The following is an 11,398-nucleotide window of genomic DNA, read 5'->3' as shown; positions in this document are numbered from 1 at the left end:
ATAATTCACTCGACGAGTCAGGCCTATTGGCAAAGCTAGGATCGGGTATAATTCGCTAGGTTCGACGCTTTCGAACTTCTCGGGTCGCTGAGATCGTAACACTAATTCTCTGAGATGGTGAAGTCGAAACTTATTTTTCTGTATGCTACTTTGTACAATTTATACTACAGGAATGGCTTTGCGACCGTTCGGAGATAAATAACAAATAAACGCCGCTACCCACAGGATTGCTCAGCACTTTCCTCCGCTATACCATATACCATACGACTCTCTTGCGCTCCCACTTGCTCTTTCCAGCCCCTATAGGTCGCCTCGATGCTTCGCCACCTGACCCAAGTGGTCCCATCACTCCGTGCGACACGCCGGTCACGTGTTAATTACCTCCGGCCGTTTTGCTGACTGATGCTGACCTTATGGTGACTCGTATGCGTCCGCACCTTCGGTATCTTGACGGAAACGAGGGGGAGTGAGTGCTGGAGGGTGGGCATGAGGAAGACGCCCCTCGATAGAAGTGTCCGCGGGTCCCGGAGCTAATGCAGCTAGAAGTCGCATTGGTTAAGTCACTCCGGAGCTTCGGTGCGCGGAGCTAAATCGCTGAATGGGTCCGAGTACGCCTCGAGGATGTTGGGAAGTCCGGAGCTAAATAGAAAAAGTCTTTTAGAGCCCATAGAAGCCTAGAGGCGTGCTAGCGCTGTGTCGAATAAGCTCCGGGGCACTTGTATGATGTGCTGAATCCGCGTTTTCGGGGGTCAGACGATCCTGAGGCTTATCACCGTGCAACGGCGTATCATGTAAGTACTTCATTTACATGATACAGATGCATCTCTCACTCGCCAATTGCCCCACGCGCAGGTGTCTCGAGCATGTCATCCACCTCGGTGCTAAACACTTCACGCAGTCCATAACACCTACTCTAAGGCGACCGCTCCTGAAGAAGATCCACCAAGCGTTCAAGGTGGCGCGCGTGGTGGACAATGACGATGACCTTGATCTTGATGCGCTCGACAAGAAATTGGATGGGCTTGACCTTGGGCAGGAAGGCTCCTCCATTCTTGAGCAAGCCGACATAGATGATGAAGAGGAGGCCGAACCGTTTACCGTTGGCGATGCGGTTGGGAAGGCGCTGGCTCTCGTTGCTCAGGTGTGTTTCAAGTTTGAGTCCTAAACTCATGTTTTAATGATGCATGCATGATATAGATCTGCAAATCCCCCCAGGCGAAAGCTTACTTCCGCCAAACATGCAAAGATGTTGACGTGCCCGTTCTTCAACTTATGGAATGGGTTCGGATGCGCTGGGCGTCACTCTACAACTTCCTCGAGAGGGTGTTGCTTCTCAGAAAGGTACACTGTTTCAGATGTATCATGAGACATGATAGCATCCGCTCATTGTATGGCAGGCTGTAGATTGTTTCACAAGACTTGCGGACGTTACTGATGTCGTGCCGAAACTCAAATGCAAATCATATGCCAAGTTTGGCTTGACAGAACGTGAATGGGAGTATCTCTACCTTATGAGGGACGTTCTTCGGGTAAGGTTCTTCCATTCTGTTTACAGCCTCTTGTTAATCTGAAGCAGGAACCCGCAGAAGCCCATCAAAGCTTCTCATTGGAAAGATATCCGACGCTCTGGAATGCTATACCCATTCTTGAGTCACTCATCAATAACTGGAAGTGTTATGCAAGGGACCCGAAATACTTGCTCCTTAAGAATGCCATCAAGGATGGACTGGACAACCTCGAGAAATGGTATCGTAAGACAGACTCCAGTAGTGATGCCTACATTATTGCATTTGGTATGGTCAATTCCTGTCTTGTGGCATAGCTCTGATTATCTTGTGGTGTAGTATTGGACCCTCGAGTGAAGATGGTGTATATCGAAGACCAGTGGGATCCTGCCGCTGCACAGCGTGCACGACAGCGGCTCGAGGACGAGGTGTGTAACCGTTGTCTTGTGCCATATCGAAGCTGACTAATAACAATTTCCTAGTTTGATAATTACTGTAAGGACGTGGACTTTGCTCCGTCAGCGCCAGCGTCCGAAGGGCAGCGCGCAGAGTGTGCGTGTTCAGGTCCGCTATCATTTCTTTTACTAACTCAAGACGATACTTTGCAGCTACATCATTGAAGTCTATACCATACGGCCACTCATGGATGCTTGCAACCGTCAACTTGTCAAGCCCTCGACAATACGAAGCGAGGTGCTCGCGAGGAGCTGGAGCAGTACCTCTCCAGTCCACTCGAGCAAGTGGAAGATGTGGTACGGTGGTGGGGGGTGAGTATATCCTACAGGTGTTGTCTACATCTCTCTAATATCTTTGGACAGCATCATACTGCACAGTACCCCGTCCTCTCTCGCATGGTGCGTGACTACCTGGCAATCCAGGGCTCGGCGGTTGCTTCTGAGAGAGCATTCTCCAGTGGTAATATGATGGGTACCAAACTTCGCAACCGCCTAACGCCGGTTATATACGAAGCACTGCAGATTCTCAAGAGTGCCTATCGGAATGGTTACCTTTCTGCTTCTGAAGAAGTACTGAAAATGCTTGATGAGGTGATGGAAACCATATCAGAGTCTTCTGGTGATGGTGACGAGCTTTCCAATGATGATTAACTCTAGGTAGCATTGTATATTATGATCGATGAGAATCTAATAAGAATAGTTGGCCAGACAATGGGTTCGAACCGGTCCTGGACCGGACCTAACCTGCTCAGACGGTTCCATCGCATCCAGTCCAAGGTTTTCAAAAGTCACTGGACCGAACCGATGGTTCGGTCCTAGGTTCGAAAAATATTATGAAAAACCGGACTGAGCCGGACCGCGGCATCACTACATGGTACAGCTTGTAATGACACAGTCCTTTCTGTCTGATGTGATTCTGACACATTGTCAGGTTCCCATCAAGTACCTGCTTTGTCTCCTTGGAGCTTCTAGACATAGAAATGCTATTAGCAGATACCAGGTAGGTCAAGTAAGATGGAGCTTACGTGCAGACCCTGAAGCAACACAAAGTCTTAGTCTTAGGTTCACCCTTCTCGTCAAATCCATCATTCTCTTCTAACACCTCAAATATTGTGAAGACATTGGTGCCGGGGTCAGCATTCCTCCACTTTCTGCTCCTATGACTGATGCTCTTGCTGGGAGCATCAGCCTGAGGCACATCAGAAGATGCCCTGGATGGTGTAAAGGTAGATGTTGTTTGTGAAAGGTGACTATTGCTGTGTGTAATGGAGATACCAAGGCTGGGAACCTCAGATGTTTTGGCATGTGGGTCCCCTTCATTTGGCTGCAGCTTGATGCAGCTGACTGCAGGTGCTTTTCCTGTTGTCTTCACCTATCCCTTTGGTGCTGATGATGCTTTTGGCTTTGTCATACTTCCAACAGCCAAGGTACCAGCCATTTCCAGTGCAGCCTGTGATTTGATAGGTCTTTCAATGCGCAGAGAGCAATGAGCGTCCATGACGAAGTTGAAGGACCACTTTGCTGCTGGATCCAGTCTCTCACCAGATGGTGCAGCTGGGCTGCTGCCTGTACATGGCCACCGACAAAGCCTGAGGGATTGGGAATCATCAGAGTGCCAGTCAAGGTTGCACGAGGCAGAAAAGGAACTGAAAAGTCAAATGGCGGAAGCTCGTCTGTCAGTGAGTTAACCCATGATATCTTGCTGATGTCCTTGAAGCTGCCGTCAGAGTTGAGAGCGGGTGATTCATCAGGGTGGTCCAGGGCCATGCTGAATGACGGTTGCCAGTTCCTGGGAGGCATTGGTATAGCCATGCTCAAGTCTGTATATCATTCAAGACTCAATTTTTGATGTTCCAACCTCTGAACCTGTTGCTGATTTGGTAGCAGCTGTATATGCCAGCTTTGCATTACAAGATATGTGCTATTGTACTGCTAAACTAGCTGCTACTGACTTGAATACTCACAAGCCTTGGCTAGGCATGTATTAGTCTGCTGGTGACTCCAGCGCTGGCATCTCATCGTCAGCCTCATCCAAAGAGGCTGCTACATATGCACTGGTGTCTATGGTAAGGCTGACTGCCACAATTTGCTAAGCTTGTTGCATCAGTACCACTGTGGGTGTACCAAGTGTGCATGGCACTTACTGGGTACTTTGTTATAATTGGAGCCACAGCCCTGACAATCTCCTTCCAGCTACCTTCTGTCCACCAGAAGCACAGCGGAAGGAGGTACAAGGAGAAGTCAGGATATTTGCCATGGTCAAAGTCCATTGCCAGCATAAAGTTTGCAATATACTTGAGCTCAGTGTGCAGCTGCGAGCTTGTATGATCTTGCTGCCACTTGCGAAGGGGGGTATCTCAGGATGTTGCCAGTGAGTTGAAGGCTGTATATGTAACATAAGATCAGATAGTTATACATTGCTGCTAAAAATAACTATACCATGGTAGATGTTGGGCAAGGAGGGCCACCCATGAAGAATGGTGAAATAAATCTATCCACATTTCAATGTTATGCTATCTAGTATAGTTGAGACTCTGTCACTCTGATTGCCGTATAACCATAACCAGCTTATGTTTTATAGGGGGTTGGGTCGACCCCAGGTCAGTCCAGGGTCAGAGCTCTCAGATGTTGCTTGACCTTCAACCTGGCCCACCACTGAACTTGAGGACCAGGCCAACAAAGGTCTGGGTCAGGAGGGTCGGGCCAAAGGTTGACCTCAGAGGTTCGTGACCTGAACTTCGGCAACTTTAGGCTCACCAATGTGACCCCAGTCACAAGCCTAAAAAGGCTTGGTAATGGTGTCAAAAACATAATGCGGGAATCAAGACACATGTGAGATAACTGGTGCACTGCAACTGGGGAAGCTCCGTCTGGCACCAGCATCTCAGTGTTGGGCCGGTTGATGCCAGTTAGTTTAGTTGTTTCATCAACTAAGCAACTAGTTCTACAAAGTTTAGGAACCATTGACTTTTCATCAACCTGCCCATGGAGGTCAACATTCCCACTCACTACCATATACAGTGAAAAACCTTAGCTAAGTGCATGAGTTCAAGACTATAGAGAGCAACCCATCATCCCTGCAATCAGAATGGATGGGGAACTCAACATCTCGACAGGAGCTGAGGAGGACTGCTGGCAGGCAAGGCTCACACCACAGTTCTGCTGGAAAGTTATCGGAAAGTAAACAGAACTAGTTGACAAGTTGACAGTTCTCCAAACTTTCATCAACTAGTTCAGAACTGGCACAACACTGCAGCATCTTACCCCTCCTTTGTGTGATGGGGCGAATTAGTATATAATATACGTTCTGTATAGGTGCTTGCTGACCCCTGTAACATTGTAGAGAGTACTAGCATTGTGAGAGATGTTAGGTGTACTTGAAGAGCCTCGGATCTCAGCGCAGGCTGCCAGTGGCCAGCCAAACATAACAAGTGGAGGTTTCCGTGGTTTAGCAGGCCAGCTAAATATTACCATCCTGCGCATTCTGGGAGACGGGACATCTCTTGAACTGCGCAGGATGGGTGTCTGTTAATCAATATTGCATGATTAATCATTTTAGCTGAATCTCTTGCATGTTTACCACTCGGAGGCTGGATACCCCTAACTCCCAATTTTTATCTGGCTTCTCCTCGATGCTGACTGTAGCATGTAGGTGTTAATATTAGGGCTGATTGAATGCGATGCAGTACTGAACATTTAGTGCAATATTGTACTGCTCAAATAGAGTCTATGCATTCTCTTTAGCAGCGCCACTGGAGCACATGGCACACTGGAACTTGCCGGTTGGTCAAAAAGTGCAACGTGTTTGGCAGAACCCCTCTCAACTCGGGAAGCTCCATCTGGCGCCAGCATCTTACCCCTCCTTTGCGGGATGGGATGAATTAATTATCATATAGGTGCTTGCACAAATGCAGCCAGAGAGAGGTGGTTTGGCTGGCCAGCTGAACACTTATTGCCATCCTGCGCAGTCCGGGAGACGGGACCCTGTCTTCCGGAAAGCACAGGATGCATGTCCCAATGGATATAATTTAAAGTCATTATTTCGAATCTTTGATGTATACAAGAGATATTTAGCTCCTCCTTGATTTGGTGTGCAAAGTTCACAGCCTGTAGCTGCTGTGGAGTGCAGTTCACAGCATGTAGCTGCTGCGGTGAATTGAGATGGAATTTAGTACTGATTGTTTACTTTGATATGTAAGTGGGATGCAAAGTATAGTTCTATGCATGGACCGGAGTCTAGCTGCAAGGGACGCGAGATAATTCTTAAGTCCGCGCCGTGTAGCCGTGTGCCACTGGAGCCAAACATGGCACGCCGGTCCTTGCCGGTTGGTCGAAAAGTGCGGGTTTGGCATAACCCCTCTCAAAGGAGGGGCAAGGAGGGGCAAGCTTGATTGATTCCCAGATTTCATCGACCCGTACGGAAAGAACTTCGTCGCGTTGGCCTCGCTTGCTAGGTTCTGGTGGCGGGGAGTAAGGAGGAACATCCCACAAGAGAACTCGATTTCTTCATGTATAGACAACTGCCGATACTGACATAAGCATCCTTTGTGAGGTCGGCTCTGGATACGACTTGGAGACATTCCACTGGGGTTTACTGACTCTTTCCCGGCAGGCCCAGACGCACGTGAGAGAATCTTAAATGAAGAGAGTGAAGTTGCACGTTCTCATACAAAGTTGTGGTGGAAACCGCATTGTCCAAAGGTGCCCGTCAAGTATTACTGGGATTATAGGAACCGCTGTAGTCTCTCCAACCTCCATTCCTATCTTCACCTCGCCCAGAAGATGCATCCATGCCGTACGATCCGTACTGACCGTAGTGGTTCGAAGGAAACTCGCCGAACTGGTAGCCGTAGGCAGAAGCAAAACGTGGATTTATGTGTGGCTGCACATATGGCTGTTGGTATACATATCCCGCCTGATTACCCTGATATGAAGGTGTTGCTTGGTAGGACTGCTGGTAAGACCAATAATCATTAGATGCGGCCACTGAAGTAGAGGAGAAATTGGCTGGAGAAGCGTAGCCGGAGTCCTCGGCATATTGGCTAGTGGCGCGAGCTATGGCCATCGACGCAGGGGATGCCGGACGACGCAGATCGTATTCTTGATCGGAATGTGCAGTATGATGTTGATGATGTTGCAACTCCCTTGCGGCATCTTGGGTGCCTCTGTGACGCCCTCGGCCACGATCGCGATTGGGTTTGTCCCGACGTGGCCCTCGGCCTCGACCAACAGAGTCTCTGCCAAATTTTGATGCCTGTCCTCTTGCGCGTCCCCGACCGTGAAAGCCGCGTTGGCTATCACCAGAGGTCGAAGGCGTGCCGGATGCGCCCTCCACCGGCTGCATCGTAGCAGATATCGCCTGGTTGAAGTTAATCTCGTACGTATCCAAGTATGGATCATCGTAGGGCAGAGGAGCGGCACGAGCCTGAGAAGCACTAGAATCGACGTTATAGGGGCTGTACTCATCGTATGGATTCGAGCCATATGAGAGGTCTGCCGTCAAATCTTGATCACGCATTTGCGATGGGGTAGGTGTCGTATGTCTTGAGGAGGGTGCTAATGATTGTCCACGACTTTCCAGCCGCCTGGATATATCAGTTAGCCAGTGGAGAGACTGAGATATCCTCATCATACTTCTGTTTCAAGCGTCGCTTATGCTCAGCTTCCTGCTCATCATCTGAGAACTCCATCTCCTCTTCACCTGGTTCTTCGTCATGAGCATTACTAGCGTCGCTGCCTTTGAGGTTTTTGATTTCGTTTACGAAAACGAACTTGCTTCTCTGCGGAACATGGAATACCGCGCGTGATATCTTGACCTTGTCGGGGTCTATGGGATAGGCCTGAGAGAATCTAACTTGGTAGAGAGGTTGATGTGTTGGCCCAAAGGTCTCATGTATCTGCATTGTGATAAGTTAGCGGCGACGCATGTGAGTATAAGAGACTGACATATCCTAAGACTCTTCTATCCTCGAAGACAAGCAAAGTATCACTGTCCAGCACACGCTCATGAGCTCTAGCTACGCCATCTGCAGCTGCTCCCTGGACTATAACGATGTTATCGGAAATATTGATTATTTGGCCAGCAGCGTCGAGCTTTTCGTCCGCGTTAACTTCCGAAATGTCAGGAATAGTAACATTGTAGTCTGTCAGCTCATGTTCAGTCTTAACAACAGCGTTCACCCCCCCGGAGTCTCTGAAATCGTCGTCTTCTTCGCCGACGTCCCGTTCTCGATTTTTGTTGGATATTTTCTCATCTTCAGGAGGCTCCGTGTCCGTGTCAGACTCGTCAGAATCAGAATCTGGGCTACTACGAGACTCCGACATAGACCGAGAAGGACCAGATCTAATAAACATTACGTTGTGAGTTTGGTCAAGACTAGAATCAACTCACGCATCAGATGCCTTGTCCTCAACGTCGTCGTCTTCTAGAACCAAGTTCACGACTTCTTCCTCTTCGCTGTCGGAATCATCATTGGTACTTGCAATAGAGCCATCTCCCTCCTCTTTCACATCCTTTCCGTGTCCATTCGTCCGTGGCTGGGCCGGCAACTCGCCAATGATGTCTTGGATTAGAATGAGATCCTGCGGGACAGTTGAAGGTAACTTAAACTGGTTCAGAGCGTCCATTAGCTGAGGCCGAAAGACGTTACGTCGGTTACGAGGCGAGAGGCGCAGATTGGGGGTGTGATAGACCACCAAGGCAGATTTCTTAGGCTTTAGTCTTGCTTCCCATTCGCTGACATAACGTCCAATGGGTAATGTGGGTCCCACGATGGCCCCAATAACACAATATAGCTCAAATCGTGCATGTATTTCTTGCCGACATGAACCCGTAGCTCAGAGGTAGAGCGTGTGATTCCAGTTTAAGATGCTTCCACAAGGTCATCCGTTCAATCCGGGTCGGGTTCATATTTTGGCTCGTCCCTCCCTTTTTGCTCACCATGTCTGTCCTGACAATCTATGCAGTACTGGGTCACTGCAGACACTCGGGGTATGGGTGCAAATTAGTCGTACATATGGTGGAATCATTAAATCCAATGTACTATGCAACGTCTAGATACCATTTAGTAAGGTAATCGCCTGTACGATCTGGAGCGTTCACCAGGCACTACCACGGTCTCTTATCCTTTTGTAAAGATTCATGATAAGATCGTTGGCAGTCAACGTGATGATCCTGGTAGTATTATGAGCATGAGCCCTTCGCACATTACACGACGCATTCAGGAAGAATACTTACGTGTGAGGTGCTATGCGCAAGAAATGCGCTGTCGAGCCCTTATACCACCCAAGTACCCCCTCTGTCTTAAACGTTTTCCATAGGCAATCAATGGGATTGCGATACAATGCACCGACTCGCTTGCCGTTTGGAAGGGTTTTTGTGGGCTGGTTATACACTCTCGTCAGAGCCTGCGAGGATAGCCGTTAGAATATGATTGGCGCCTCCGGCGATTGTGTACGGACCGTATCCGCGGGTTGCATTACTAAGCACTTGTGACCGATTAACATGGGCCAGATAACAGCATGATAAAAAGTCACGTACTACACAAGCACCGGAGACAGAACTACTGGCCAAGAATGTCCACGTGCTATCCGCAGGTAGCCACCCTCGCTTCACGATTTGGTTTTTGGTCCAATTATAGGTGGGCAATTGTACCTACGCAAAGAAGTTATGACGAACCGGTCTTGGATTCTTGAATTTGCCACTCGCGGGGACTTACGGACGATCCCATAGAAGTTCGCAAGATCGCTGCGTCGATACCTCTCACTAGACCCCCGAACCCTTCGGCTTTGAAAATTGTAGACAAGGCATCGAAAGAGCTCTTGTAATGGTGCTGAGTCCCGACGGGAAGGGCGGGTGAGAAAGCCTGCGTATTTATGGTCAATAACTACGTAGACATGTGGCCGCAGAGATATCCACCTGCATCCGAGCCTTGATCAAGAACAAGGGATTTCCCAGAGATGCTAAGCGAAACTAGTCGTCGAGCAACGTATGAATAGATCAGAGCGCAGATAGTTACCTCCGACGGCACCACTCGCTGCACCAGCCATCACAGACGTGACGGGTATCTGTTCAGTGGGTGCCCGACCAAAGAGACGGTTTATGGAATGTCGGAACGGCTCATAGAATCCTTCGTCAAGATTGAGCGTAGTACGGCCTGGTCCAGAGAAGAGCGTTTACCTAACCGAGAACCATTAAGGAGAATCTAGTAGAAGGCATAAGCATGGGCGCGAAGAATGCATCTTTGGATACCTCACTTGATACGCGTACTGTAATGAACAGAATAAGGGGATGCAGGCGCAGTATTCGTGACATAACTCACTGCAGGTCCCAGGCCCCTCTGTGAACCTCGAATTCCTTCATTCCTCCATGTCTTCACGAGTGCGTCGAGAGCACTTCCATAGACCTTCGGAGCACCCTCTTTGGCAAGCTCCCCTTGCAGTTGAAGTCTAGTCTTCGCGACTTCTGCAGGATTCGAGAATGTAACCTGGAGAAGTCTACTTAAATGCTTACAGCACACATGCCGTGTTAACGCACAGCTATGCATGCGGCGATACCTCCGCATATGAATCCCTCAGTCGTGGACAGAGGTCTCAGCTTCGGAGAAGCCCCTGCCGATGACGCGTTCGCCATTGCAGGAGACTCAGTATTCTCGAGGAATTCGGACGAAGGAATAATGCCCCGAGAAACAGCGAAAGCCTCTGACGCTGGCAGGACATGTTTCGGCGCTTTCGGATGCTCTCGCTGTTGGGGAAACCATAACCTTGCGTACAATCTACTTACGTAAACATTGATCGACCTTGTAATTGCCACAGCTTGGTCCGAGTCTGCAGCCACTGTCTTCTCTGAGTCCATGGGCACGCCTTGATTTTGCAAGGGGAACTGCAGCGCTGTTACGGCTATGCAGCTCTGGATCATTCAAGCTGCCGTAGGCGTAGCTGTCTCGGTCATCGGCTCGTCCCTGGTCGCTCGCGTCATCACTTCGCCGCTCGTGCTGGTACTCCTCTCACCCTCGATCCTTCTGTGTGTTCTGGCGTCTTTCCTCGCCTTCAATGTCGGCGTCGCATACCTCTTGGACTCCAGAAGACCTCGATTTCCCAAGCGCCTGTTCTATTCTGCCAGACCCCTAGCTTTCTCCACGCCAGCTGCTTGGCAGGCAGTATTGACGCGTTCCCAATGGTCCCACAAGTCTCCGCAATCTCTGTCTCACCTCCTTCCACAATTTCCTGTTGTCTCCTCATCTTTAAATGAAATTCTTATTCTCATTGTACGAGACTTTGTGCTTACATGGTACAAAGAAATATCTTCGTCGCCATCGTTCCCTACTGCCGTATCGTCGACCCTCCATGCGTCCATGGATCGTCTAATAGGAAGAGCCGCGCCAATTGACTTGCCTGCCCTTGTTGTGAAACGTATTCTCCCGATGGTAACAGCACACG

General features: G+C 49.3%; 4 protein-coding genes and 1 non-coding gene across 5 annotated transcripts; 3 read left to right on the top strand and 2 right to left on the bottom strand.

Annotated features, from left to right (window-relative positions):
• Window positions 1-2,206: 2,206 nt before the first annotated feature.
• On the top strand, window positions 2,207-2,533 carry GLOTRDRAFT_7484 (HAT dimerization; the record flags this gene model as incomplete). The annotated part of the gene is made up of 2 exons (XM_007861911.1): window positions 2,207-2,272; window positions 2,324-2,533. Coding segments are annotated over 2 exons (276 nt in total), but the record flags the coding sequence as incomplete, so codon positions are not given.
• A 923-nt stretch (window positions 2,534-3,456) lies between these two features.
• On the top strand, window positions 3,457-4,434 carry GLOTRDRAFT_89963 (uncharacterized protein; the record flags this gene model as incomplete). Its single annotated transcript, XM_007862670.1, has 5 exons — window positions 3,457-3,639; window positions 3,678-3,782; window positions 3,949-4,026; window positions 4,266-4,331; window positions 4,408-4,434. The coding sequence occupies 5 exons, from the start codon at window positions 3,457-3,459 to the stop codon at window positions 4,432-4,434; spliced, it is 459 nt and encodes a 152-aa protein (XP_007860861.1).
• A 2,182-nt stretch (window positions 4,435-6,616) lies between these two features.
• Window positions 6,617-8,620, bottom strand: GLOTRDRAFT_52624 (NAF1-domain-containing protein). The gene is made up of 4 exons (XM_007862168.1): window positions 8,352-8,620; window positions 7,907-8,303; window positions 7,595-7,857; window positions 6,617-7,545 (listed from the first exon to the last, which is right to left on the bottom strand). Exons 1-4 carry the CDS (start codon window positions 8,585-8,587, stop codon window positions 6,669-6,671), a joined length of 1,773 nt encoding a protein of 590 aa, XP_007860359.1. The 5' UTR covers window positions 8,588-8,620; the 3' UTR covers window positions 6,617-6,668.
• Window positions 8,621-8,786: 166 nt separating this feature from the next.
• On the top strand, window positions 8,787-8,869 carry GLOTRDRAFT_t19. Its single transcript has one exon. It is a non-coding gene; the product is annotated as a tRNA-Trp (tRNA).
• Window positions 8,870-8,953: 84 nt separating this feature from the next.
• GLOTRDRAFT_68084 (mitochondrial carrier) lies at window positions 8,954-10,592 on the bottom strand (the record flags this gene model as incomplete). Its single annotated transcript, XM_007862669.1, has 11 exons — window positions 8,954-9,134; window positions 9,198-9,367; window positions 9,422-9,448; window positions 9,501-9,614; window positions 9,679-9,825; window positions 9,879-9,922; window positions 9,979-10,089; window positions 10,140-10,164; window positions 10,217-10,228; window positions 10,282-10,446; window positions 10,497-10,592. 11 exons carry the CDS (start codon window positions 10,590-10,592, stop codon window positions 9,059-9,061), a joined length of 987 nt encoding a protein of 328 aa, XP_007860860.1. The 3' UTR covers window positions 8,954-9,058.
• Window positions 10,593-11,398: the final 806 nt, after the last annotated feature.

Source organism: Gloeophyllum trabeum (genome assembly GCF_000344685.1).
Source record: "Gloeophyllum trabeum ATCC 11539 unplaced genomic scaffold GLOTRscaffold_00001, whole genome shotgun sequence".
Lineage (NCBI taxonomy): Eukaryota > Fungi > Basidiomycota > Agaricomycetes > Gloeophyllales > Gloeophyllaceae > Gloeophyllum > Gloeophyllum trabeum.
This window is presented reverse-complemented; position numbering and strand designations above follow the sequence as displayed.

Coding starts and splice junctions, on each gene's coding strand:
- GLOTRDRAFT_52624 (XM_007862168.1), bottom strand. CDS start 8,587: ATGGACGCTCTGAACCAGTTTAAGTTACCTTCAACTGTCCCGCAGGAT. Junction 7,858..7,906: donor ATAGAAGAGTCTTAGGATAT/GTCAGTCTCTTA, acceptor ATCACAATGCAG/ATACATGAGACCTTTGGGCC. Junction 7,546..7,594: donor AAGCGACGCTTGAAACAGAA/GTATGATGAGGA, acceptor TGATATATCCAG/GCGGCTGGAAAGTCGTGGAC.